A 27975-nucleotide genomic window follows, 5' to 3' on the forward strand; every position below is an offset into this window, starting at 1 on the left:
AACGAACACAAAGTGAAACAGCTTCAATGAAAATATAAATAAATATGATTCTTGCATATGATAAGAAACACACATTGCACTATGCTGGAATATTAATACTAACTACAGACAAAAACCATTTCAAAATTTGCAATGGAAATTTAGCAAGCTAGAGGCCTTTGAGAACTGCAAGCAGCTTTTGCTCAAACAGTATATAATTAAGGCCATAAAAAATGGAAACAAGAGAATGAATAATGCAATGCCCAAGAAAGAAATGTTTTCTTTAAATAAATAAAGCAATGTAATTTTTCTAGATGGAATCATGGACAAGCATATTATGAAGTATTTGATTAAATCTGTAGTTCAAGAACTCGTGAGATCTTATGAAGCAAGAAATTCATTTCGTAAAGCTTTCTAGAATGCTTTGGAATATTCCACTTTTGTAGCAGCCAAAGCAGATTGCAAGGGCATTTTGTTCAATCTTAAAGCTGCTACTACTCTTTGTCTGTGAGTGGGTGGGGTTTGGCCTGTTTGGTCGGGAGTTACGGGATCACTAGTAGATTATGGCAGTTCTTCTGGAACATTTTTTGGGGACAAGTTACATAAATGAGAGAGGCACCGGGGATCCGACTGTCGTAAGTACTGAGATAAGATGCCTGCGAGTCTAGAAAGTCATAAATCACAAACAAAGTCTTGGTTGATTCAAGATCTTGACCCAAGACGTTGAACAAAATGAAAGATCAACTCAACCCATGTGTTAAAAGCTCCCCACCTGACCAAATCAAGAGATCTTGACTTGACCTCATGGAGAGCTTGCAGGCTTCACCAGGAGAGAGTTTTTGCCACTGTGAGTCCAGATCTTTGATTTCCACTGGAGTTTTACCAAGATCTTGGTTGAAGCACTTACTCCATATGATCAATACCACCCCTACTCCATCTGCTACAGGGAATCGAGGCTTTTGCAAGCTGAAACTTCAATAGAGGTACACCATGTTCCCCAATCAAGTTTTTTTCAAAATTTTTGTTTAAACTTTGTTCTATGCGTGTGAGACGAAAAAAAAGTATTATGTATCTTTCTCTTATGATGTCAACTTTGTAATTGAAACTATAAAGATGAAACAAGTGTAATGTACTAGACTTGTTTAAGGTTTGAACATTAATGTATTCATAGGCCATTTTAGGGTGCAACTTCAGCTTAGCAGTTTCAAAACTGGTGTCCAAAATGGAATTCAAATTTACAATACTTTCTTTTATAAATCTGATGCCACTACTGTGTTTAAGAGGTCTGAAATAGGCTGACAGCAAGTCTCACCCCCAAAACACTCTTAAAACCCACCATGATAAGCCATTGAGTAGGCAGGGGAAAATCCTCCCAAATCAGTGAGATCTTGATTTTTTGGACACTGAAACCTAAGATATTGAACCATGACTTAATCACGTAATCCAGAGCATGGTATGAGATCTCGCGAGATATCACGTTTTTTAAAGAAGGCGAGACGAGATCAAGGGTGAAATTCCCACATCTTGCTCGAGATCTCGCCATATCTTGCTATATCTCACCACATGTCGCCCCAGATCTCGCCATATCTCGCTAGAACTCTCAATTTTCGCTCGATTTTTTGTGAATTTCAGCTAAATTTTCACTTGCAACTACTCTTAGCACATCTACAACACCAAAGGAAGATCAATCATTCTCTGCTTGTCTTATGAACTTATGAGTTAATGACTTGTATGGAACTTCTAATGGTTGTGTAATTTTATTATTCTATTCTCGAGAGTCGAGATTATGATACTCATATGGATGGAACTTTGATGACATTTAAATTATTTCATGTATTTAATACACATGTTTTTCATTTGTATTCCTTAAAGGTTCTATATTAGATATTGTATAACCTTGCATTCCCAAATCGTATAGCATTTTTGTTTCACACTGTGGGTAGACTTAGAACACATACTTAAGGTTGTTTTCTCACAAATCCAAGGCCACGAGTATGTTCAGAAGGCCTCAATTAGGCTACCTACCAAGTTTGAGCCCAACCTGGACCCTAAAACCCACTAAGATGGGCCATCAAGTTGGCCCCAAAAAAAAATACTACATCTTGACCGAGATCTCACCAACTCGATCGGGATCTCGGTTTTTGGAAGGGATAGAGAGAGTGAGATCTTGAACCATGATCCACAAGATCACTAGCCGGCAAGACTTGCTACAATTTTAGTATGAATTTTGAACATGACAACCAATCTAGAGAGAGGTAAATAAGGGGAATGACCTTGATAAAACCCAGTGCTGCTCATTGTTTTAACAATCAGAGTCAAGTTGGATATCTGATGAATCACATCATGCCCGTGACTCACCCCAAAGAGTGGTTTCCTAGGTGGATGACAAAATTCAGCCCTCCTCAAGAGTCAGAAGATCAGCTAGGATTGGATCATTATAGGCAGTGTTTTCCAACTGGTTCAAGGCATGGTCGTCTAGTGAGCCTAGGCGTCCGCCTAGCTTCTCTAGGCGCATTTTGGGTCAAGGTGACTTGGCGTCGCCTTGGTTTTCGTTGCCTTCTATCACCTCGCCTTACCTTGTCGCCTTGAAAACCATGGTTCAAGGTCAGTAACTGCAGCAACTGCCAAGGGTACCTGTATCTGGCTCCACTAGGTCCGGGTTGAACCAACAAATTCTAAAGAAAAGCCAACTCCAGTGACTTCCCATCTACTTCTTTCTCCAACCACCTGTTGTGACTGCATAAATCTACAATTTCTCTTGGGATATTGTCTAATCAGTTTTTCCTCACTTCATTTTATTATCAGTTAAAAAAAGGAGTATCCAGTGCATGAGAATCCATTGCTGCAGGGTTTGGGGAGGATCACAGCATATGCAGTTTTACCCTGCTTCTTGAAGAGCTATTTCCAGGCTCCAAACAAAATCCACCTGATTGTTTGGCCACTAAATGAGTAAATTTCTGACAATTCAAACATTGTTGCTGTTCAACGAGATGTCCTAATTCGCAATCCTTAGCATAAACTACTCCTAAGAGCCAAATTTATCCCTGAAAAGTCTGGCATAGCATCCTTCCCAACAATGATAGAACATGGCATGAAGAGTGCCCCCACAGAAGACCTTGATGGAATGAGGAAAAGGACTACCAAGAAAACAAAAGACAACAAAATAAAAAGGTAAACAAACCAATACTCAAAGAACTGCAAAATCTTCCTAGGAAAAAAACTCAATTTACTTGCTAAATTGAAAACTGGCTGCTTCACTTTCTAGGAAAAAAGAAAGAAATCAAAGAGATGGCATGAACAAAGATGGGCATCAACACCCCATTAAATCACCATAAAAAATATTCTTACACGCAATCTCTCATCCTAGAGCTTTGCACTTGGACAGAACACAGGGCTTCCAGAAGACTCTAATAAAGGTCCCATCCAGAAAGTAGACAAAGACAACACACATGACCATTCATCATTCATGTCTCTCACAGAACATATCACAGCATAACCACGCAACTCAGAAGAAGAAGAAAACTGTTTCAAAATGCATTAAAACAACAGAAGAAACATTGCCACATATACAGACTATTAGTAGGGTTACTATTGGTATGAAATAACTCTACTAATACTATTAACCATGGTTCAAGATCTCGATCTTGAGGCCTATCTTTCCAACTCAGGGAGGGTTGGCTTGAGATCTCAGCGAGATCTTTCTGAGTTGTTGGAATTTTTTTTCCCGCAACTTGAGGCTCCAAATGGAGGGTTTTAGGGGTCATTTGGGTTGAAACTTGTTGTTCAGTCTCTTTCAGCCCTTTTCAACACCCAGCATGATCTCAAACATATTAAAAAAAAGAGTGTGAATATGGGTTCCACTTCGGAACCCAAGTGAGAAACAACTATGCTGAAGTGAAACCTTAAGATGGCCTATTGTACACATCATATACTCATTAATTAATGCTCAAAATTCAAAATTCAAACAAGTCTAACACATTATACATGTTTATAGTTCTAATTGCAAAGTTCAAATGATAATTCAATCATCAAAGTCACAACTTGGGTGTCGAGACTTGAGATCCTACATGCTAAGCACATCGTCTCATCTTGCAAATCATCTTGTCTTGGTAAATGGAAAAAGAGAGATATCACACTAGATCTTGGTGAGATCTAGAAAGTTCTCTTACCATGCTATTAATCAACCCACAAACATATTCTTTTTCTCTAATGGATCCTATAAATTTTGTCAGTATATGTGGTTAGAATCAATAAATACCTGAACAGGAAGCACATCAACATAAAAGTCAAACTCTTCTCCCCACATTGGGTTTCTTGACCCAGGAACCATGGAACTGCAGCAGCAACAAAATAGATAAATAAACAACAATTACAAAACAAGCACAGATCAGAAATAGTATAGCTGAATTTATCCAAACATCTTAGAAACATTATGAAATAAAAACTGAATGGGCATTTCAGGGAGTGGATTCTTGGAGGATATTTGTTGGTTTCCTCCAACAAAAGTATAATAGCCAGAGGAGGACCTGTGCCATGTGATCGTTAAAAGGAAAAAGGTTATGCTTGGCATATTGGTCAAGTGCTCCCTTGCAGAACACTTCCATCATGGGCTCATGTCTTGGAAATAGCCTCTTCATAAACAAGAGTAAGCCTCTGTACATTTGACCCTCCCTAGAGCCTGCTAATCAGAAGTTCTCTCATTTTCTTAGAGTAGCTGGCAAAGCATATAAATAGGATAGTCTTTTGAGGCTAACACATGTGATGAGTATGTCCGATCTCTTCAATTGGATTCACTGCATATCCATTACAGGAACAAGCAAAAGCTTTTTAGGAGGTTTGTTGACATAAGCAAGCCAAACCAACAAGAACCCCCTTATTCAATCCAGAGGTATTTTGGTAATTTTGCTCAAATTTGTGACAATCAGGTATGGGTCCCATCAAATCTAGAATATTGACTAGACCATAGACATGTTTTTATCATAGCTTTCTGATTATTATTTTGCAAGTTATTTAAAGGTCCTTGTCTAGGAAAATTCAGGGTATTTTGGTAATTTTGCTCAAATTTGGGACACTCAGGTACGAGTCCCATTGAGTCCAGAATGTTGTCAGTTGTCTAGACCTTAGACATATTTTCATCGTATTTTTCTAATTATTATTTTACAAGTTATTTGAGTGATGTAACCCAGGTTTAGCATCAGTTCCAGGATCTTCTAATTAAGGAACCAGCACTAAATTAGGGTTTCTACGTGTTTTGGCTAGGGTTGAAATTGGAACTAGGGCTGCTGGTTCTGTGGCTGCTAAAGGCTGTTTGATGGTTTTCTGTAGTTCAGGACTGAACTAAGAAGAAAGAGATGGGAATTGGGAACTTTCAGAATTTTCTGGAAATTTTGAAATTTCTGCAATAGTCCCTGTAAAGATTTAACCTTGGAAATAGTATATGTTTTTCTTGGTCTCCATCTATAATAGAGGAAACCACTCTTCAAAAGCGTTACTTTTCTCGTGTTTTGACTTTGGATCAGTTGCTATTTTTCTCAGAATCGGTGTATCAATGGATGATGTATCAATAGCTCTATTGTCAATGATTTCCCAGTTTGTTGTTTCTTGCAAACCAATCTCACTGAAATTCACACATTTGTTAGAATATGGCGTTGCGTCCTCTATTCAATGTGGTTGCTTTAGTTTCTATTATCTTTTGGTTCGATGGTTTTTTGGACCGATTGAATTTATTTGATTATTGGAGGAGAAATTGAAAAAGGCATTGACCCCTTAATCCTTGGATCTAATAGAAAGTGAGGAGTTCTATAGCTTGATTGTGAGTTTTAGACTTTGTTCAGTATTTCTGTCCAGATCAGATCACCACCCTTCCCTAGTTCATAATGACAGATTTAAATTGTGGAATAAACTGGCAAGTGCAAAATTATTCAGATCTTTGATCTTTTGCTAATTGATTCCTGCCACTTGTGTATTTGAGAGGCCTTAGAGTGAAGAATACCCTTCAGATGAGAGAGATGCAAGCATAAGACTGCAACACTGTTTTCCACTTGGTTCTAGTAACCAAAGGTGGATACAACTCACAGTTGAATTTAAAGATCTTTTCAAGCTTCCCTGTGCCTTTTCTTCACTCATGGTTGAAGACAAAACTCTCATACTCATGATTCCTATATTTCTGCTGGATGAGTGACCTACTCTTGATTCCCTGGTTCGATGTCAATTATTTGACACTCTATTCTGTTGTTGCCCAATTGTGTCTATTTGCCTTTTTTGTGTGGTTTAGTTTCATTTTACTCGGCTACCAAAGATTTCCTTCTATTTGTCTTTTAGATTCCTTTTTATTTGGTTACCAAGAATACCATTCTAAAGATGATCCCACTTCCTTTTTTCTCCTGATTCCTAGACTTGCTTTATTTTGTGTTTTCATTATTGTGTCATTATTGTTTGGTTAGATATTTAATTAGGATCGGTTCCCTCCTCATTTCCTTAAATGTATGCTTTAGTTCAGCTTACTTACCTATTATTTCTTGCTTCTTTTCTATTCAACAAAAGCTTCTTACATTATCTCTTTGATTTCTCATTTTCTTTTTCCTTTTTCAGTCTAACTTATTTAACAATTATTTTCTACCTTGATTGGTGTCTATACCTTTTCATGCCATTTAGATCTTGTCATTAAGAGTTTCCCCTTTCAAGTTTACCCTTTCGCCACTTGAAAATTTCTGGTTTATTAAAATATTGCCATTCCCTCTTTCAGTTGGGCCAATTTATTAATTTTGTAAGACCATGAGTTATCAAGACGATTTGGAACCCAGGATTTGAGTTATTTGCAAGGAAAAAATTTCGATCAAAACCAAGATTTCGACCCAAGAAAAGGCCGAATTTTTAGGTTTTGACCAAATTTTCGGTCGAAACATATGATTTTTTATGAAATTTCGACCGTAGGTTTCGGGCCTCATATGACATCCATTTGATCTACTTCTTGCCTCCTACATATTTAAAGCATAATTAACACAACGGAACTAGTATTTCGCCAAAAAAAAAAACCATTGAAAATCTATCATTCAAGAATACTAACAAATGACTGGTTCCAACAAGTACAAACTGTATTGCAAACAGGCATAGAATCATCATCATACATGAATTGTTTGATAGAATGGTCACATATACAACAAGGTCAACAAAATAAAATGGCCAACTAGATCAAGTGATGGTGTCTCACATATATTAAGTTGAAGCCCATAAATCATGTATACATAAAATAAAAATACATAATTTAGAGAATAATTATTAAAATTAGAAAATGAAAAAATGGTAGCAAATAATTAAAAAATAAGTTTAACAAAACACAATCATAAATCATAGTCCTAAGCTAAACATATATTAATTTCAAGGCAATACAAGATCATTTAAGGCATGAACAAAACAAAAATAAAAAAAATGGGAAGTTTGGAACTGTTGGGTATGGCTCATGCTTCACATTCTATTGCTACCGGAGTTTCATTTGTAGCTATTGTGACTTAAGAGGTGTTTGGAGGCAAAAAATGAAAAAAAGAGGTTTGAAGGCAAAGGAGTCATGGAAATTAGGTGAAAATGGGATAGAAATCAACAAAAACTAAGGAAAAAACAAGTTGGAATGTTGAAATGATCGAAATTTCGATCAAGATGGTCGAAACCTCCGAAATGGTCGAAATCTCTGAAATTTCAGTTAAAACCTATAACTTTTCCAAAATAATTGGATTTTCATTTCGGTTTTCAAAAATGCAAGCATTTTAGTGGAAATTTTGACTATTTCGACCAAAAATTCTTCTATGGCTATTTGGTATGCTTACTTGAACTCAACCAAGGATTGAGTTAAGATTGGTGGATCAATTACTAATCTCATTATCTTAATTTGGTGGACGTGACATCAGTTTGAATTTCATTTTTCGTTGTGTGAGGATGCTTTAAGACATATTGGGATTTTATTTATGGGATCTTTTGTTATGAAATTTGTTGAGATATATGTCATTTGAGGTGATTATTAGTTGCTTTTGATCAGGTGTAACGATACAAGGGGGAGATTGAAGATGTCAATTACAAGAATCTTTTTCTTGATTTTAATGGACTCAAGGGTGAGTCTGATTGTTGGAATGCCTTCCTTAGGATAGGCTTTTGTGTAGTCATTGGAGATACGATTGTATGGAATTTTTGTGTAGCCATGTGAGTTGCACATTTATGAGATTTTTGTGCACGCAATGGATCTGCAATTTTATAGACTTTTATGCAGCCATTAGGTGCTACATATGGTGGAATTTTTGTAGCTATTAGGCGCTACATTTGGTGGACTTTTCTACTGTCATTGTCTATTGCATTTTGAGATCTTCATTTGGAAGGGTGTTTGATGTGTTCGTTGCTTGCTATGTAGACATGGATTTATATTAGTTGATTGGGGTGCTAATTTCAGCTTGTTGGTGCCTAATTGCATACGATTCAAGATTGGTGTTGCCATTCAAGTTATTATTATTTGTCCAAGCTGGAGCTTTTCTTTGTGTATACCCCAGCTTAAGGGGGAATGTTAGATATAACGAGAGATTACATGATGTAACATAATTGGGGTGTCCCCTATTGTGGTTTCCTTATTGGGTCAGGTCCTTGGTCATTAGTGTCCTAATCTGAGTCAGTTTCTTAACTAAGCTTTAGGTTTAATTAGGGAAGAGTTAAGAGTTATATTTTGTTTTGTAATTCTATTTCAATTTATTATTAATATGTGCTTGCTGATACGGTAGAATACACTGACTCAATTACCCAGCCCTGTTCTCCAATTACTCTCTCTTCTTCTCTCTACCTAGTTCTTGTTACAGATCTTGGAATTGTTTACACGAGGGACATTAGTGTAAATGTCTAGTAAACAACATACACATGACTCATATGCATCCCACAGTAATATGGGCCATGTGCCCCCATTGAAAACAAGTAGACAACTACCACCAACAAAGCATTCAATATTCAGTGGTTGATTTGTGATGGTCCGCAGCACCATCCAAACAAAATTAAAATTATCCACAATATCAGTGTAACCACAACAAAAATAACAAAGACTTTTGCCAGGAGGACCTTTAAGATAATTGCAAAATGCAACAAGCAAAGACCAAACGAGCATTTCTGGGTTTCTCCATAAATTGAGTGATGATTCCATAGCAATAGACATACCCAGATGAGTGACAAGCAAATAAATAAGCTTCCTAACTAGTTTTAGATACTAATGTTTTTCACTCTTTTCCACCACACCCCAAGTAATTGATATTCATGGGCTAGGGGAAGCATTTCAGCAGAGACAGCAAATATTCAAGTGCTGGAGGGAGGATAGTGTTGGAAGGCAGTTAGAGAAGACATGCCAAACAGAAGCAATGGTACAAAATATGATGCTTGAACCAAAGAAGTTTGCACAAAGGAACAGCAGCCTCCAGTGTGAATAAGATCCCAAGCAGCTTTAGAAGAAAAAGAACCTGATGCATACAAGTTAGAAAAGTTTGACCACGACAAGGCTTTCGTGATACCAAAGAAAAGAGTGAACCCAATACCAAGATCCAAGATGACTCCTTTCCCAGGTCAGTTTTCTATCCTATTTGAGCTTTCAAACAAATTAATGAAGCTAATGGAGCCTAATGGAAGAAAAAGCATGAACAGAGAAAATAATGGACAAAGAAATCAAACTGTGGTAACCAGAGAGAAAGAGGTTTTCTTTTATTTTTTTTAAATGGGTTTTCTTGGGAGAGGGGGTGGTAAGCGGTGTGTGAGGTCAGGATGGGATGAAGTCAGCTGCAGCATGGACAATCAAATTACTATGTTCAACACTCCCAGCTCTAAACAACGACATGTATATTTAAAAAAGTGCCATGTGTTCTGCAATGGACTTTGAGACCAACTAAAATTCCTGCTATTAAAGTATCTAACTTCAACACAGCAAGATATAACTTCAAATTACAAATAGCCCCGTCTACTCTTTAACTGTTATAGTATAACTACATCAATGCTGCACAAAAGATAGAAGAACATGCAAGAAAAGATCAAAGATTCTGAAGAAGCAAGTCCAAAAATTAAATCATCCCAGATATTCAGGACAAGAAGAAATTGAGTAGCAGAGGTCATCACCTAAATCGCTTTTGTTCGCCGCACGTAATGATAGCATAAGGATCTGATGTTCCGTTCAAGTTAGCGCTAATAAGATTCTTGGCAGCAAGTAGCTCCAACTATGATTGAGAATAGAAAGAACCCCCTTGTCAAAATAAATCCACCAGCAAGGATAAATGCATAATGATACCTAGTTTTAATGTGATATTCAATTGGAGGGAAGCAAGTTTTTCTTCATACATAAAAAGAATAAATAATAGCCTTCTTTTATTGATATATCATGAAAAACTTCATGATCATAGCAACAGGGAAAAGGAAAAGGAGCAACTAATGCACTTCTTCAAATCAAGAAAGCAGTACAGTAATGGATTCTAAAGAATTAAAAGTACCTTAATTACATATGCAGAATTGGTCTGAGAATCGACTTTCAATTGGACCATCTACAAAATAAGTGCACAACTGCACGTCAAACAAACGGAAAATTACTTTCATGGATTTGATAACAGCACACAAAGTGTCATTCATGGTTCATGAACATAAGCAACAATATCAGTTTTAGTGAAACTTTGATGTTACCAAAAAGATGAGAAACAGGTACAAGAAGACAACTAATGTAATCTAGCCTTTGGACCAAAATAGAAAATGATAGAAATTAAAGTAACAGTTCATGAAAGCCCATTTACCAGTCACATTCATCGCATGCCACCTCCATGCCATCATCAAATGGTCCATCTTGGAATATTGACTTTGGCCCCTGCAGAGGTGCATACTTTGCAGTCTACTTTTTGTACAAAATTTAATTTAATCAAGGAAATGTCTATTTTGATGACAATCTAAACATAATTACAAATATATTATTTTCTTAATAATGGAAATAACTACACGTTGAAACTGAAGCCCATTTCCAACAAAAATTAATACACCACCACAATATCATCACTGCATTCATTTACGATGTTATCCCACTTCCCACCCATACAAATTGGAAGAAAAAAAATCCCCTTTGTAATGTAGCCTCAACAGGGTGAGGACCAAAATCCAAGACCAAATAGATGAACAGCAGTTAAATTAGGGTTTGCATAACCCTGCGGCTAAGGGATTCTAGGCTGTCTATGGTTTTTAGGGTTTTGTAGGGCGGGTGTAGAGAGTTCAGCTAGGAGTTATAGGGGTTAGGGTTCTTGACACATAAATCTGAACCTTGTTGTTTTTCAGTTTAAGAATCAAGTTCCTGTGTTTAGAGTTTTGGAAAATTAGGGTTTCAAATTCTAGGGTTACTAGAAGGTAACTAGGGCTGGGGGTAGAGTACTAGGAGTGGAGGGTGCTGATTCTAGAAGGGAACAGAATTCTATAGAGAGAACTGAGATATACGAAAGTAACAGTTTTAGAGAAGAAAGGGAAGGGGCAAATGGGGTAGGGGAGGGAAAGAGCAGGGTGCAATGGAGGGGGAAGACGAGAGTAAGCTAAGAATTGTTACCAGACTAGAAGGCTGGGGATTAAGGAAAGATGAGAAGGCAGACCAACAAAGCTGCCGCAGGAAATCTCTTGCACTTGAAACCCTGAGATCCCTACTCGATCCTTGATCACTGCTGTAACTCTCTTAAAAAAAATTATTCATCAAGCTGTGATTTGTTACAAGCATAGGCTATATATTTATAGCTTTTATTGGAGACTCCTAACAAAACTTAACACTAGAAACAAAATTTAGAAAGGACTTCTACTAATCTCAACCTAGACTGACTCAAATAACAAACTAAAACCAGATTTCGACTCCCAATAAACTCCTGATTACAAGTAGGCACAGCTGAGCTCAAGTGGGGACACCAAATTTCTAATATACCCTTATGGCCGAAAATGCTCTTTTTGTTGCCGGCAGTACCCTAGGCTGCTGGCAGCAAGCCTAACTGTTCTTACGGGCCTTGGGGTCCTTCTTGAGATGGGTGTGGTGACCTACATCAGCTCTCCAAAGAATTGGTGGCCATATACTTCTCATAAAAATCTGGATCAAATCCTTTGAATAATCAGCATGGATCGATGTGCTCTCACTCCTAGATTGCCCTTAACAAGAAAGGAACAGTAGGCCCTTTATGAGTTGTCTAATGCATGTCACTATTTAGACATCATTTATAGGTTCTGGAATAGGGGTAGTTTTGGGGTAATGAAATAATTCATGTGGGTCACATGGGATGTTAGTTTGTCGGGGGTTTATATAGCGCGAAACTATAATTATAGAGGGGGGAGAGAAATGAGTTAGGTCTTTAGGGCAAGCTTTGCTGCTGTAGTGAACTGGGAGAGTTCACTGCATAGGTAGCTGATGAGCATATTTATGTGTGAAATCTTAGGGCATAAAGCATGCATTTTACACACTTAGAGTGGAGCTACCTTGGGTTTTATGTTGGTTTTGCAGATTTTAGGATTTTTTTAGGATTTAAGCAAATATTTAGAGTTTTGGGCATGAAACATGCAATTTTACACACCAAGAGGTTCGTTCAAATTCCCAAGTGTGAAAAGGGCCTGATTTGGAGCATGATGGGCTAGAGATGCGATTATGGGCCAACTCCAAAATATCTTAGAAATAAAAAAGCCAATTTTGATCTATGGCTAAGATTAGTTAGGATTTTTATTTTATTAGATTTTATTTCTTTTCCTAATTATTTTTTCTCTCTCTCCCCCACTTTCTATTTTGTTTATTTTATTATTTCCTTAATAACTGCCTTATTTTTTTGTTAACAAAATATATGCATTTTATTTTAGTTTCTCTTTTGTTCCACTTTATTCTCCACATTTGTACACTACTATAATATTTATTTTTTATTTTTTCTCCACTCTCTCTCTCTTTATTCCTTTGATTTTTTCCAACGAAATTAGGTTTGTTTTTCACTCTTCTTTAATTCTTTTTTTTCAATCTTCTTTATTGTTATTATTATATAATTAATTATTATTATTATATAATTAATTAATTTATTATTATTATTATTATTATTATTATTATTATTATTATTATTATTATTATTATTATTATTAATTATTATTATTATTTATTTTCTTATTTGTAAATCATTTATCATCTCCTATAAATATACCCTCCCCTCTTAGACCTAAGTTTACACTTTCTTTCTCTTTAATTTATTTAAGTTTTCTCTAGTTCTTTGATTGCTTTGTGGAATTTAGTTTCTAGATTGAATGTTTAGGTTCAATTTTTTTATGTAATGCAAGGAATATTGAAGTTGTTTGTGTATTTCCTTTCTTTTGATCAATGCAATTTCGATTTTAATTTCAGTTTCAACTTCAAGGTTCAAGTTTCATGTTTCAATTTCGAAGAGGATTCGTTTTTCACTAGGTCTAGCAATTGCAGATTTGGATCATTCCAGATCTGGTTGTTAGGGTTATTTGAAATTCGAATCGATTGTTCAAGGGGTTTTTTTTTTGTCATTCGAGATTCAAGGATGCAAGTAAGTAGCCTTCGTCAGTAATCTTCTCTCCCCCCCCCCTCATTCCCGCTTATGTCTACCCATCCAAATTCTTAACTTAGGATTTACTTTTCGGTATTTATTTATTGTTTTCCTATCCCCTGGGTCCTTGATCAAAGATGCCAATAGTTGTGCCTCTCTTTGGTTAGGGGTTTTCCCTTTTTCATTTATTGCTTTGTTTTTTATTTTGTTATTTACTTTCTGCATTTTTTTCTTTAATATCCATTTCCCCGATCAGTGGACTGTAAGCTATGGCAAAGTCATCCTAATTATACTCCCCTTCCCTCGATCTAGAGTCAACACTCGAATCACTTCCCTTTTATTTATTTATTTATCTATTGTTCACATTTTTTTATTTTTGCCTTTTTATTTATTTATTATATGATGAATGGTTAGGTTATGTATGTTTTATTTTTATTCTCAATTCGATCGCATTAGATGTATGTGTTAGGACCACTCATTTAGTTTAACTGATTAGTTAAAAATTTTGAAGCATTACACTCTCGCGTTATAATTAAGAGGTTAAATTCTAAAGTGGCATATCTCCCGAGATTGACCCATTAGCTACACGATACCGTGCGCTTGCAATTACTTTTATTTTTGCAAACAGTAGCAATAGGCATCGTTGTGGTGTTTGTAAGGGAGTTCTCAATTGGTTAATGAATTCAATTGCATGTGTTTGTTAATTAATTGCCATTCCATTTCTATTTCACCAATTTTGTGAGTGAGACTAAGAGAGTTTTTTTTTTTTTTTTGGATGAATGAGTGAGACTGAGAGGTTACAGTAATGAGAGGAGCCTGTTGCTAGAATCTTTAGGGAAATTACCAGAGTTGCCGGAGGTTTCAAAGGCAATAATCAGGATCTTATCAACGTGGTATCAAAGTAGTTCAGATCCCAGGGCATGATTAGAGGGAGGATGGAAACAAGAGTGGAAGAATTGGAGAAGACGGTGAAAGAGATCCAGATCCAGTTTGTTGCAATGGACTCCAGGTTCAAGCTCATAAATCAACAATTGGAGGAGCAACAGCAAAGAAATAATGAATTCAGATATGAATGAGGACCTACCTGATGCATGGGAAGGCTCTCAAGATTGATTCGCCAACACTAGAAGTGACACAAGAAAGCGCATCAAAAACTTCACCTCTGACAAGTATGAACGCAAGGAGAGGAAGTGGTGAAGATCTGATTAATCACAAAGGGGCAGGTTAATATAGGGACTTCTCGCCTCGGCAACTGGAGATGGAGAAGCTGAGTTTTACCAGTGAAGACCCTTGGGGTTGGATAGCAAAGGCAGAGAGGTATTTTCCCCTCTACGGCCTTGACAGCGACAAGATTCTCCCAGCATCGATGGTGTGCTTCAATGGACTTGCACTCGGGTGGTAACGATTCTAGAAATTGCAAGCCCTGTGTCGTCATGGGAGGTTTTAAAGGAAGCGTTGGTTAGGCGATTTGGTTCGCTCACTCAAAGAGTCCCCAACAAGCCCTGATAAGCCTCAGGCACCAAGGTACCGTCGATGAGTTTCATGAGCACTTTAAGACCCAAGCTGCGGCGGCTGGTTGTCGGGATGAAGCCTGGCTTGCCGGTGCTTTTCTTTTGGGTTTGGTGGATGAGATAAGGGCCGAGGTTTGGTTGTTCAAACCTGAGATCTTGACCCAAACAATGGCACAGTCAATTGAAGCTAGGAATTGGGTTGTGAAAGGCCTTCATTGGCCCACCATGGTGTAGCCCATTTCGACAATGCAGCCACTAGCCCAACGAGTCATTAATATCAACTTGGTAACTGTGAATGGGCCTAAGCCCAGCCCAAATGACTGGAAGTGTGAGTGGGTAAGGGTTAACCCAACTGGGCCAACTGGACTGAACCAACCACAACCAAGTTCAACACCTTCCAGCCCTTCATCGTCTGCAACTTCTTCACAAACAGCGAAGACCTCTTTGACAAAGACTCAACGTTCTCGTTGGTTGACCCCGAAGGAACTCAATGCGAAGATGGATCAAGGTCTATGCTTCCATTGTGACGTGCCCTACTCTAAGACCCGTTAATGCCCCCCACTAACAACTCAAGGTGCTGATGGTCCATGAGGATGATGATGACTAGGCGGCAGTTTCAAAGGAGGCTTATAATGGGAACACGATGGACTTGGGTGCAAGCACAAATTCACCTTGAGGGCAAGGTGAAACTTTAGGGGGGAAGTATTGTTAAGACATCTTTCGTAGGTTCAGGAACAAGGGTAGTCTTGGGGTAATGAAATAATCCATGGGAGGGTCACATAGGAAGTTAGCTTGTGGGGGGTTTATATACATGAAATTGTAATTAGAGAGGGGGGAGAGAAATGAGTTAGGTCACTTAGGTGTTTAGGGCAAGCTTGCTTGCGGTAGTGAACTGAGGTGAGTTCACTGGATAGGTAGCAAAAGGCATCGTTGTGGTGTTTGTAAGGGATTTCTCAGTTGGTTAATGAATTCAATTGCATGTATTTGTTAATAAATAATTGCCACTCCATTTTTGTTTCACCAATTTTGTAAGTGAGAGTGTGAGTCGCAAGACTTGCAACGATGAGAGGTGAGCCTGTTGCTAGAATCTTTAGGGAAATTACCAGAGCTACCGAAGGTTTCAGAGGCAATAATCAGGGTCTTCTCAGTCACTGAGAACTTCTTCAATTTAGTATTCCATTAGGGGCTTGAGTTGAGGCAGCCGCAACATATGCCATGAATCTCCTTCATCTAAGTGATGCCCTGGATAGAGGTATAGGTCAGCCACATTGAAGATGTTACTAATACCGAGGTGACGGCCAATTACAGGATCAATAATTGAATTCAGCAGGCAAGTTAAGGCCTTTCAAGCCTTGCGGTTGGGGATGTAGGGGCTGATTAGAGTACCTAAGGTTAATAGAAATGGGATTCAAAGTTCGGCTAGGTTTTATGGATTAAGTTCAATGAAATTCCAACTCAGTTCAAATTTGAAATTCCATGTTCTAAGGCTTAAGAAAATTTTGTGTTTCTAGTTCTAGGGTTTTTGGGGGGTGGCTAGGGTGAGGGTCGAAGGTTGGCGAGAGCGAGGGGATGAAGAATCCACAAGGGAGTGAAATTTAGGTTAGGGGGATTGAGATATGGAAGATAAGGATTATTAGGGAATTGGGGAAAGAAGATGAAGTTGAACTGCAAGTTTTAGGGTTTTGGATGGGCAATTGAGGTGAGGGATGGGGATTGGATGCTTGGGGGTAGGGTGGTGATTGTCCAAGGGGGTATTTGGGGGAGTAAATAGGAGATATGGGGATCAATGTTTGGGTAAGAAAGAAGGGATGCCACAAGGATGGCGGAGGGGTTCTAGACTAGATGTAATGGGATGGAGAGGGAGAAGGGTAAGGGTACAAGTGCTTCGCTTGCTATAGAGAGCCAGGAGAAGACAAATCGCATGAAGAAAGGGCCACAATAAGCTATCGCAGGCTTTCCTCCCTTGGAAACCCTTGCTCAACTCAATATCTCTCCATCAAGCAATTTTGTTAGGCTGTATTCATTGCCTTTATTTTGAAGGACTCCTACTTGGACCGACATTTGAAAGCAAAACAAACAAGGAATTCTGTTTTAAAAGAACTCCTATCTAAATAAAGTTGCAAAAATAAAAGGACATCTATCTTTAGAAGGATATAAGATTCCAACTTAAGAACTCTTAACTAGACTAGGACTTTTTTATAACTTAAAAAGGAACAACTCAAATAACATAATAAAAGTAGAGTTGGACTCTTACAGTCTTACCAACACGCTGAATCCAGCTAAACCTAATTGGGCCTGATTAGAAGTGCCTGAATTACCAAAATGCCCTTCATATAGTTTGGAGTTCTTGTTAAGTTGTAGGGTGCTCGGTAGCACCCCTAGGCCCTACTTCAACCTTTGGGGCTTCTCTCGGCTGGCCCTAGAATTTCACATCACCTAATGATGTGTGTCTCAGGGAGGAATCTGGAATACATAATCTAGTACCATGAAATAGATACCCATTATGGATAGAGTACTTAGGGTGATGATGTCCACTGATGGAAACCCAATTTTAGGGTTAGGGTTTCTTGGAAAGATTCCCTAAAATTTAGGATTTGCCCAGAATCTTCCATCAATTAATCTCCAAAAGCCAATGGGATGATCTAAAGTACCAAGGATGATCCTGAAATTATTATGGGAAAGCACAATCATCACAAATCAGATGGGTAGGGTTCAATTGAGAAGAAAGGTAAAAATTAGGGTTTTATAAAATCAAGATAGGAGTGAATTTGTGATAACCAAATGATAAGCAATTAAGCATGCATTTATCATTATTTATTTGATTTAATTTCCCATACTTAGTTAATTAAAAGAGAATTAATTGAGTAATTTTGTGTATTTTTCAGGAATAAGGTGATTTTGGTTATTAAAAATAATGTGGAGCAAAGTTGACAAATATATTAGAGGATTTTAATTAAAATAAAATTGCTGCCCAAGAAATCATGAATGCAAAGATCCAACTTAATTAATGCAAGGAGAACACTAATCTGAGCCAAATTGGAAACAAGTGGAGGCAAAGCACAATGAGTATTTTGGGCATATATCTCTTGTATGAACTTGGATTGCAGTGATTCAAGATGCTATGGAAAGATAACAAAAATATCTACAACTTTCTAGTTTTGAGTTTTCTCAGAATCTAAACGAAAAAATGTCGAATTGATGGGTACAAAGGACGAATTCATTGTGTGCGGGATAAAAGGAGAAGCCAACCACAGAGAAGAGAGAAGACAGAGAACACGGATTTTGGCTTTCATCTCTCTCTCTCTCTCTCTCTCTCTCTCTCTCTCTCTCTCTCTCTCTCTCTCTCTCTCTCTCTCTCTCTCTCTCTCTCTCTCTCTCTCTCTCTCTCTCTCTCTCTCTCTCTCTCTCTCTCCTCTCTCTCTCTCTCTCTCTCTCTCTCTCCTCTCTCTCTCTCTCTCTCTCTCTCTCTCTCTCTCTCTCTCTCTCTCTCTCTCTCTCTCTCTCTCTCTCTCTCTCTCTAAATTTCATCTTTATTTGTTTTATGAACTTTGTTATAATAAGTAGCTAGTTCCTTTGCTTTGGGATGTAGATGAACCATCACTTATTTCATTAATTTGATTGTTCTATAACTTCTAGTAGATTGTGTTTGAGTATGGCCAAAGATGTTCTATAGCTAAGCAAACTAAGTGTGCCAAGCTTCGGCAAAGGACGATAGTCTTGCAAAGGTAGGGCATATCTAGGAAAGACCATCCTTCATTTTGAAGTGTAAAGTTATCTCAGTTAGTGAAAAGCAGTGGGGATTCGAAATCCCAAAGATCCTCACTGTGGGTGCAACCTAGAGAGGGTGAATCAGTTGCAACTAGTGTATTGTCCAATTTTTCAGTTTGATTGCAAATTCAAGATAAATTGAAAATTCAAATGAATATAAACAATAACAAACAACCACAACACAAGATTTATAGTGGTTCAACTTTACATGTCCATGTCTACTCCTCTTTTAGCCTCAAAAGAGATTTCCACTAGTAATTCTCTTTTAATACAATGGGTAGAGATCAAACCCTTACAATCTTTGTTACGGGGCAAGAGCACCATTTACAATCTTTGTTTATCTTAGGGCAAAAGCACCCTCTTAAATCTTTGTTCACTGGCAAGAGCACACACTCAATCTTTGTTCATGGGCAAGAGCACCAAAAATCAATTCTAATCTACCTAGACTAGAATTGAAGACAAGCAATTACAATGGATGGTTAGAGATTACCTAACTAGGGGTGTGACACTTTACCCCTTGTGTGAGTGTGATGCAATAAGAGTTGTATGCTCAATTGTAAAATGAATGCACCACCAATGCCTTCAATCACCTCAAGCTTGACTTTCCACAAGCTTACTTAACACTTTGGTATGTTCTCCAAGGTTTAGTGAGGATGAGAGGCAAAGCACAATTGTTTTCTGTGATTTGAGAGCTTGAGATTACTTGGGGAGTAGTTGATCAAATGTGAGGTTCAGAGCTCTCAAATAGGGTGAATTAGGCTTATATAGATGGCCTTTGAGTGCCTTAGCCCAATCCCCAACGGATAAAAAACGAACATAATTTTAGTTCAGATTTTAGTCCAAACGGACGTCTGTCTAAATCAGACGGAGCACCGTTTGGAAAGTAGCCGTTTAAAAACTAGCCGTTAAGGCTTAAGTCACAACCAAACGGACGACTGTCTGGTCAGACGGTCGTCTGTCAGCACAGTAGCCAATCAAGTTTGGGACTTAGACTTGGCTTGGGTTTTTGGTCTTTTTGATCAACCCTAAGCCTCATACACCTTCCTACTATGTCCTAGGTCAATCTAGTGACATGATATGCTAATAATTTAATACAATTACATGTGAGTGCATATGGAGGTGTCCTAAGTCCTAAATTCAACTAAGTCTTGATCATTGATGTTCTTAAGTCTTCTTGTACTCCATTCTTCATGTTCATCTTGACTTAGACTTCATGTCCATCTTGGCTTGGTCTTGGCCTTGACTTGAGACATCCGGTGAGTTTGGTCCACTTGCTTTCGTAATAACTAGACAATCACAACTTGATATGGACATTAGTAATTTTGTGTTTGTTATCATCAAAACTAATGGAGGCTTATGCGGCAATGCTGACATAGCATTTCCCAACACTCACGTATTCATAATTGAAGTTTTTGCATTGATTAATAGATTTAATTTATATTAGGTTTTGTTGAATTCAATCTTAGTAACTTAGCCTTTTAGTTCCCCATAGTTCGACCCCGTACTTTCTGCTAGCTAGATTAGTATAGGATTTTATTTTTGATTGGTTAGCGACACGATCACCGAATTAACCCTAGGATGCCCAGGGAAGTCTGCAATTGGGTTGGGAGGGGTTTAGGGATGATTTTTAGTATCCATGGGCTTGATCTCTAGGGGAAGGAAAAGATCTTGGGCAATCTTTCATCTGTCTTTTCTCTCTTCTTTTTCTTTCTTTTCTTTCTTTTCTTCCTTCTTTCTTTCTTCTCTCTCTTTCTTTTATCCTTCTTTTCTATTTTCTGTTTCTGCAACAAGTCAGTAGAGAGAGAGAGAGGAGGCCAAGAGGGAAAGAAAGGGGGGGGGGGGGAGGGAGATGGCACCTCTAGGTAGGGAGGGGCTGGAGAAGGGTTTCCTTGCTGCCTCAAGGAAGATAGGGGGCTGCAGAGGGCCTTTGGGGGGGGGGGTGAGGGGAGGACTGGGAAGAGGCTATGATTGGAGTGGAGTGGTTTATGGGGTCTGCGCAAGAAGAGGAAGGGGCTGGGGAGGGGTACGATCGGTTTGCAAGGTGAAGGGGAAGAGATTGATTTTGCTGTACTTACTTGGAAGCCGCAGTAAATTTCTTGAAGTTGCTGGTGACTGGAAAATGAGTGCCAGAGCTTGAAGAAGGTGCTGATCTTGAAGAAAAACTCTCAATCTTGAGTCAACTATGGCCTCAACAAGGCCACGATACTTAATCAATTCTTATTCAAATAATCATACTTAACTTTATTGAAAATACTAGGCTTATTTATAGCCTACTAAAGACTCCAATCTAATTGGCAATCCTTTATGATTTAGAATCTCCCTTACAATTAATATCTGCCACACAATTAAAGACTCTAATTTAAACTAAACAAGTAATGGAATCTTCTTGAAAATAGATTCCTCCTAGGACACTAGGACTCCAACAAAAGGAATGGAACTCTTCTTGTAATAAAAGATTTAAAAGAGTCCTTTAAAGAAAGACTCTAAGGACTCAAGAACTCAACTTCAAATCAAAACAAGACTTCTAAATTAAACAAGACTGATAATTCTGAAATTTAATTCCATAAAATATTTAGAGCTAAAATTGACCAAAATACCCCTCTAGGAGGGTTCAGCCAGCCCTAGGTGCGCCATTACAGCGTGGCCTTGGGGCCTACTCCAGGGTTTCAGCCAGGGGGTGAAACCTAGTTCACATCACCCACCCTGCTGTAACTCTTGATGTATCACTCCAAAGTTCTTGTCACCGGCATACTCACCAACAACAGGCTGTACGCCGATGGCTTGTGATGAGACCATGGTTAAGATTAGGATCTTTCAGCTAGGAGCATTTGCTACTTAGGTCTCCTTCCCTGCTTTATACTTTAGAGAATATACAAATTCTTGCAGATAACCAACCCAAGTAGTTATGGCTCATAGGTTTTTGTGAGTGGAAGTGTTTTAGGGCCTCATGATTAGAAAAAACGAAACTCTCTACCCAACAAATAGTGCCTCCAATGCCTAAGTACCTGGAGTACTGCATAAAGCTCCAGATCAAACAGAGTCATGGCATCATTCAGCTTCTCACCATAGAAGGCAGCTGGGATGACATGGCTGCATCAGCACTCCAATCCCTATATGAGAGGCATCTGTAGCAACCTCAAAAACTTGGTCAAATTCAAGAAGGAATAGTACAACGGCTTCTATTTTCTTTTCTTGATTAGGGAGAAAGCCTTGGTGGCGGCAGGGGTCCGCTCAAATTCCCTTTTGAGGTTCTAGTACATTCAGTCAGGGAAACCATGATGGTGCTGAAATTTCTGATAAACCTCCTGTAGAAGGATACAAGCCATTGAAGCTCCTAACTTCTGTGAAACCTTTTAGAAGGCCAATCTACTATCATCTGACCTTCTCTGGATCTGCTTCTACACCCTATGATGAGATGATAAATCCAAGAAAAATAACTCTGGGCATCATGAAGGCACACTTCTTTAGATTCAGAAACAGCTTCTCTGTCCACAAGACTCCCATTACTTGTCATATACGGTCCAAGTTCTCCTCAAGTTTTCTATTTTATACTATGATGTTGAAATAAACCAGCAGAAATTTCCTAATAAAGGGTTTGAGTACATGTGTCATGACCCTCACAGAAGGCTATGCCTTTTTGAAAGCATTCTTCTTAACTACACCTACAGGGATACTTCCAAACAAAACACTTGCCATATCCAATCCACATGGAGCAAAATTGGGGCAAGTTCATAAGGCCAAACTTGTCCCGGGGCTTCAGAGAAAGAGGGACAAGGCCCGTTGTTGTTGTTTGTTAGAAACTATGATCTTACTTAGACATATTTAAACAGTTTTTGATCTAGAAATACATTCTTCTTCTTTAAATTGTTTTAGTGGCCAAATGATTTTATTTTGAGAAAATTACACATACCTCCCCTTGGGTATGGTGTAATTATGTTGATGCAAATCCACCACCAAATTAGCCTCTTCCCTTTGAGGTCAACCTATAGTTTACGGATATAGATGTTGGACCTTTGTTCAATATGTTTGCGTTGTCATGTGACTATTCTATCAGCCCAAAAGTTTGGTGCCTAGGCCAAGTACAGAAGTAGTTTAATCAACGTAAATTATGTCTGGCTTATGCTGTAGGGGCAAAATAATTTTTTCTAATATTCTTTTTTTTTCCAGTTTGAAGTCAATTAGTTTCTATTTTGAGTTAGTTTCTAATTTCAAGTTAAAGTCCAACTTAACTCCAAATTAGATCAGGATTCCAGCATATTATGTATAAATAGACTTCTCTACCCGATGGGGAGAGAAAAAAATTGGATGAGAAAAGCTTCTCTTCAAGTAAATACCTCTTGTACTTGTCAGTAAGCCGTGGTTCTGTCAATTTGTAATTGAAGATCCAAAGCTGGGAAAGACTCTAAAAGTGAAGTCAAACCTAGATACGAATGGCTGGTTGAAGATCAGAGTTCAACATTCATTTTCCATCTGAATATTCCATCCTCAAGGCTCCATTCAACTATTACTAACAGCCTATATCAATCCCCTTCTATCAAATTATTTTCTCTTTTCATTATTTAAACTCAAGGTTAGATCTACACCAATCTAACTGTTAGATCTGTCTCACACTTTAGGCACATCATCCTCTCAACCCTAGTGACCATGTATCCTCATTTGACTCTGTTCTAACCATCCAATATCAAAATATAGATATTTTCTTGAGTTCTCGTACTCCCTAAAACTTCCAAAACAAGAATCCTTATCTCTTCCAATTTAGCAATCCAATCCCAATCAAACTTGGAGGATCATATCATTATAATATTACCTAAATATCATCAAAGTTTCGCCCAATTCCCATAAATTTTCATCCCATATCTCAAGAACCTACACCAACCCACCAATTTAAATCCCTCCAGAAACTAACTCCCATCATCCTTGATAATGCTTCTTTCCAATTAACCCAACCAGGGAATTCAAATTCCATTAGCCACATCCATCTTTACTAGCAGAATCATCCCATCACGCCCCATATCGCAAAGAATGTCCATATCCCATAACCAAAATTTCAAGAAATCTTTTCTTGGTCCCATCTGAATTGGTTCTCTCAAAGATCTTAAAAGAAGTGGCCCTCATTCAAATGGGGGCTGCATCGCCCATCACCCATTTTCACCCACTGAACTTTTTAACTTTATATATATGTACCACTCCTATTTTTCAAAAAAAAATAGCACTTAAGCCCAAACTGTCAGAATTATAACTTTGTAGAACAAAATGACCTTAATACTAACATAGGCACATTTTATTAAAATAATTACTTTCATTACTTTTTTCAATCAAGGGGCTGGAGAGGGAGGGAGTGTAGGACAAAACCAAGATTAAAAATTAGAGAATATGGACTGATTTTTCTTTCTTTAAATTAATAAAAAAACAAATATTTTTTTAACAAAATAAGTACATCTTAGCATTAATTGCATTTTGGTCAACATAGTTATAATTCTAACAACTTGGGCTTAAATGCCAATTGTTTTGCAAAACAAAGTTACCCATTCAACTTGGAAATTCAGCTTGGGCTTAAATTCAAGATTGAATCTTTAACATCAAGTGAGGTCGCTGCATTATGTCTCTAGAACAGTTAAAAACAAGAAGAAAGCACCTCCCAGTGAGTGTGCCTTCTTGAATTTATGTCCCTAAAAGTTCTGCATTATGTCTCTTAAATTCAAGAAAGCACCTACCAGTGAGTGTTTTTCAATCTTGAATTTGCCCTAAAAGCTCCAAAACTCTCACTGGGAGGTGCATTCAGTCATGGCAAAGAGGGAAAGGCAAGATTGATTTGAGGTTAAAATCAATAAAAGCACCTGTTGATAACCTTAGTTAGGTCCACTTCAAACCAAGTTTGAGATGTAACACAAGATATAGGATAGATATTGAGATGTTACATAAATCCTGAATCTCTTACCATCTCGTGAGACTTCAAAAGCCTAGATCTTGTGTTATGTATTCAAACTCTAATTACTCGCAGACAGTCAATTTCAGCTTATAATCAGACCTCAAGTGCAAATTGAGCAAAGTAAAGGAACAAAATGCACTGCATAAGCTTTTTAACCTCTAAACTGCTCTTGAAGAAACTATCTCATTTGACCTATATCAAGCCGGCATCGAACCATCATGGGCGACTGAGCTAGTAATGAACTGTGATGATTCATACAGTTTTTTTTCCCCAAACAGTTTCGCATCTATCCTGTACCATATCGGTACTTTCTCCAATATCAAAAACGACAAACATATTTCATCATTTTACCAGGTCATAAAATCAAAATCCTCAAGATCTGCATGAAGATAAGTAACATATCATTTATAGGAGAACTTCTGTACCATATAATACAAATGGGAACTAAATTTCTGTCTATCTCCAGCTAAGTAAAACTTCAACAAATTCAATAACAGATGTATGTTTGAAAATGAATTCAAAAAGCATAAAAATACAAAGAATTGACCTTTCTCTGTATCAGAATAGAGCTACATCTCATGCAAAGCTTACCAATTGTACTCTAACTTGAAAGGTGTCTAGGTTCGTACAACTTTTAATGAATGTAAATATATCAAGACAAATTTTTATGTACAAATTACGAAGAGTTCCCGTCGATATACAGACCATCGTCCAAAATGTCTACCGAACTCCATTTAACGAATATCAGAAGAAACAAAAACCATGAAACGAGCATATTACACTAAAAACTCAAATTGAATTCTGACATTTTATAGCTCTGAGAGAACACTAAATTCAAGTTGAATTCAAACATCAAACAATAAATTCTAAAAGGAAACCAATCAGAACAAGAATGAAACACTTTCACAAACCGATAAATGGCTGAAATCCAATGGTACTACTGACCTTATCTTTGTCATCACAGAGTGACCCATCATCGTTGACGGAGATATCGCCACAGTTTCCTCCATTTCCGGGAAACAAAAGCTTATACGCAGCAATCGTAAAAATCGCGGCGGCTACGGTGATCTCAATCTCCCACAAAGAGGGAACGAGAATATCCAGAAGGATTTCTGCCATACTGAGGTGAATATCCGAGAGAGAACAAACAGGGATCAACAAGTCTAGGGTTTTATAATAGAAATCATAGGATTTTGAAAGTTCTGAAGACCCATTCGAAGAGACAACGACACCGGAAGCAATCTCGCATAAATGGTAGTATGGTACGAAGAAAGTCAAAACGAGACTTTCCTTGAAAAGTGATGGAGAGAAATTTAACGGTGACATTGACTGGGAGGGAAGACAGAAAGACGAGAGAGATCATATCATACAATTTTACTGAAATACCCAGAACGTTGAAATGTTTGTACGAAGTTACCATGAAATAAATTGCAATAGGAGGAGCATTAAAGGGAAGAAAATTCTAAAATAAAGGAACGAAATTTATTGCGCTCGTGACGGGTAGTTACGTAGGTGCTGAAAATTTTATTAAGTCAATTTCCTTGTCAAGTATGATCGATATTTGAACATCATATTAAATGGTTGAAATTCATTTATAAGTTATATTTTAAAATTATGATTAAATTTAAAAAAAAATTATGTAACTTATAAATAGACCTCAACATTTTGATATAATGTTGGGACACGTGTCACACATCTACAAGAAAATAGATGGTCAATTTTCTTGTTAGAAATGAACAGGATGTCGAAAGTTTGTTTGGAGATTCGATAAAAACTCCCTTTGAGGATATAGCTGATGTTGGAGATTCGATAAAAACTCCCTTTGAGGATATAGCTGATGTGCGAGTGAGATGGTCTGGATGAACATCGCATCCAAGAAAAAAGGCACAGAAAAATTAGAAGAGATAATTATGATCCCTCATGTTAAAGCTTAATTATTATTTTATCTCCACTATTTTTTCACCAATATGCTCCCTTGATGCTTTTGAACTACAATATAGGGATGAAACCTAACTTCTTATTTGTTTTTTAATATCTATTGGTGGGCCCCACCACACTTATATAATAGGAATGAGTCAAGAAAGCACATTGTTCTCCCCAAATAGGAAGATGATCCAGACTCGACATGAAGTCCCAAAATGGTTGCTAACTAGAATCTATGGATGCCCCAATCAAAACTTCGATCATGTGCTGATAAGGAGTAGAGCTTTTGCGAAGGCACACACAGTTGCCTAACAATTGCCTTTGTGAAATCCCCCAAATTTCTAACCCGTTAGTTCATGATTTCAGGACCGCAAAGTCGCAAACCCAGGCCTCGAGTCAGCAACAATTGTTGACCATTCGAGTCGAGCCCGAAGGTTCAGAAGAGGACCAAATGATCGTGGATGAACCTAGTGATGATTTGATAGCTCTCATGGAGTTTAAAAGAAGAGAGAAAATTAATCACGATGGTGTTAAAAGGCAATTTTGACACATCCGTAGATCGGCGAAGGAGAATCCGATTAATGCAAATAAGGTATCAAATCGAAGATCATCGAAAGACCTTTCCAACAAGACAACAATCACTGAATTCGAAATCTGTTTGGGGGTCCAACCATCGGCCGGTTGGTTAGGCCAGTTGGGTGAACCAACCCTCACCCCATTTTATATTTAAGGGTAAAAACGAAATTTCGGGTTTTTAAGCCCTATTTTATGTTTTAACTCACCCATAACCACATTTCTTTTGTGCAAGAACAAGTTTGAGGCCACGAGAAGAGGAGAAACCAAGAAGATGAGCGATTTCCATCCTTCCGAAGGTGTTTTGTGATTCGAATCTTCGCGAAAACTTTAAGAAATGTGAGATTTCTGTAATCCTTCTCTTAGGCACAATTATGTGGACAACTCTCTTCTCTTTATTTGTAGATTTGTGGTTGTGGGAGCATATTAGGTTTATTGTTACCCTTGTTCTATTGTTTTTAATTTTCCTCTCTAGTATAAGAGTTAATGTTGCAATCCCTTGCTAAGGTTGATGCATTTTGACTATCCGGGTCACCCATGGGTGATTTAGAAGAGTCAATTTGGGGCATTTTGATCTAGGTCAAATTTAATCAAATTGAGGACACCCTTATGATCTCTTTACTCCCAATTAGCTTCCCAAAGTTTCGTTTCATTTTGACTTCAAATCAATGATGAAATTATAATTTTTAGCCGATCTAGGTTAAAAAGGCAAGTTAAAACCTAGTTTTCTGTTTGGGTTTGT

The 27975-nt window shown here is 37.7% G+C and overlaps 1 protein-coding gene across 1 annotated transcript in view; it reads right to left on the reverse strand.

Annotated features, from left to right (window-relative positions):
• The window catches only part of LOC149022116 (BAG-associated GRAM protein 1-like), a 58266-nt gene extending 32140 nt beyond the window's left edge, over positions 1 to 26126 (reverse strand). The window contains 5 exon segments of the mRNA XM_089150291.1: positions 4238 to 4313; positions 10102 to 10199; positions 10470 to 10520; positions 25683 to 25912; positions 25915 to 26126. Of these exon segments, the coding sequence (XP_089006417.1) occupies positions 4238 to 4313; positions 10102 to 10199; positions 10470 to 10520; positions 25683 to 25912; positions 25915 to 25951 (492 nt within the window). The 5' untranslated portion in view covers positions 25952 to 26126.
• Between the last annotated feature and the right edge of the window lie 1849 nt (positions 26127 to 27975).

Source organism: Hakea prostrata, chromosome 3 (genome assembly GCF_041222555.1).
Source record: "Hakea prostrata isolate BN-2017 chromosome 3, UWA_Hpros_2, whole genome shotgun sequence".
Classification (NCBI taxonomy): Eukaryota; Viridiplantae; Streptophyta; class Magnoliopsida; order Proteales; family Proteaceae; genus Hakea; species Hakea prostrata.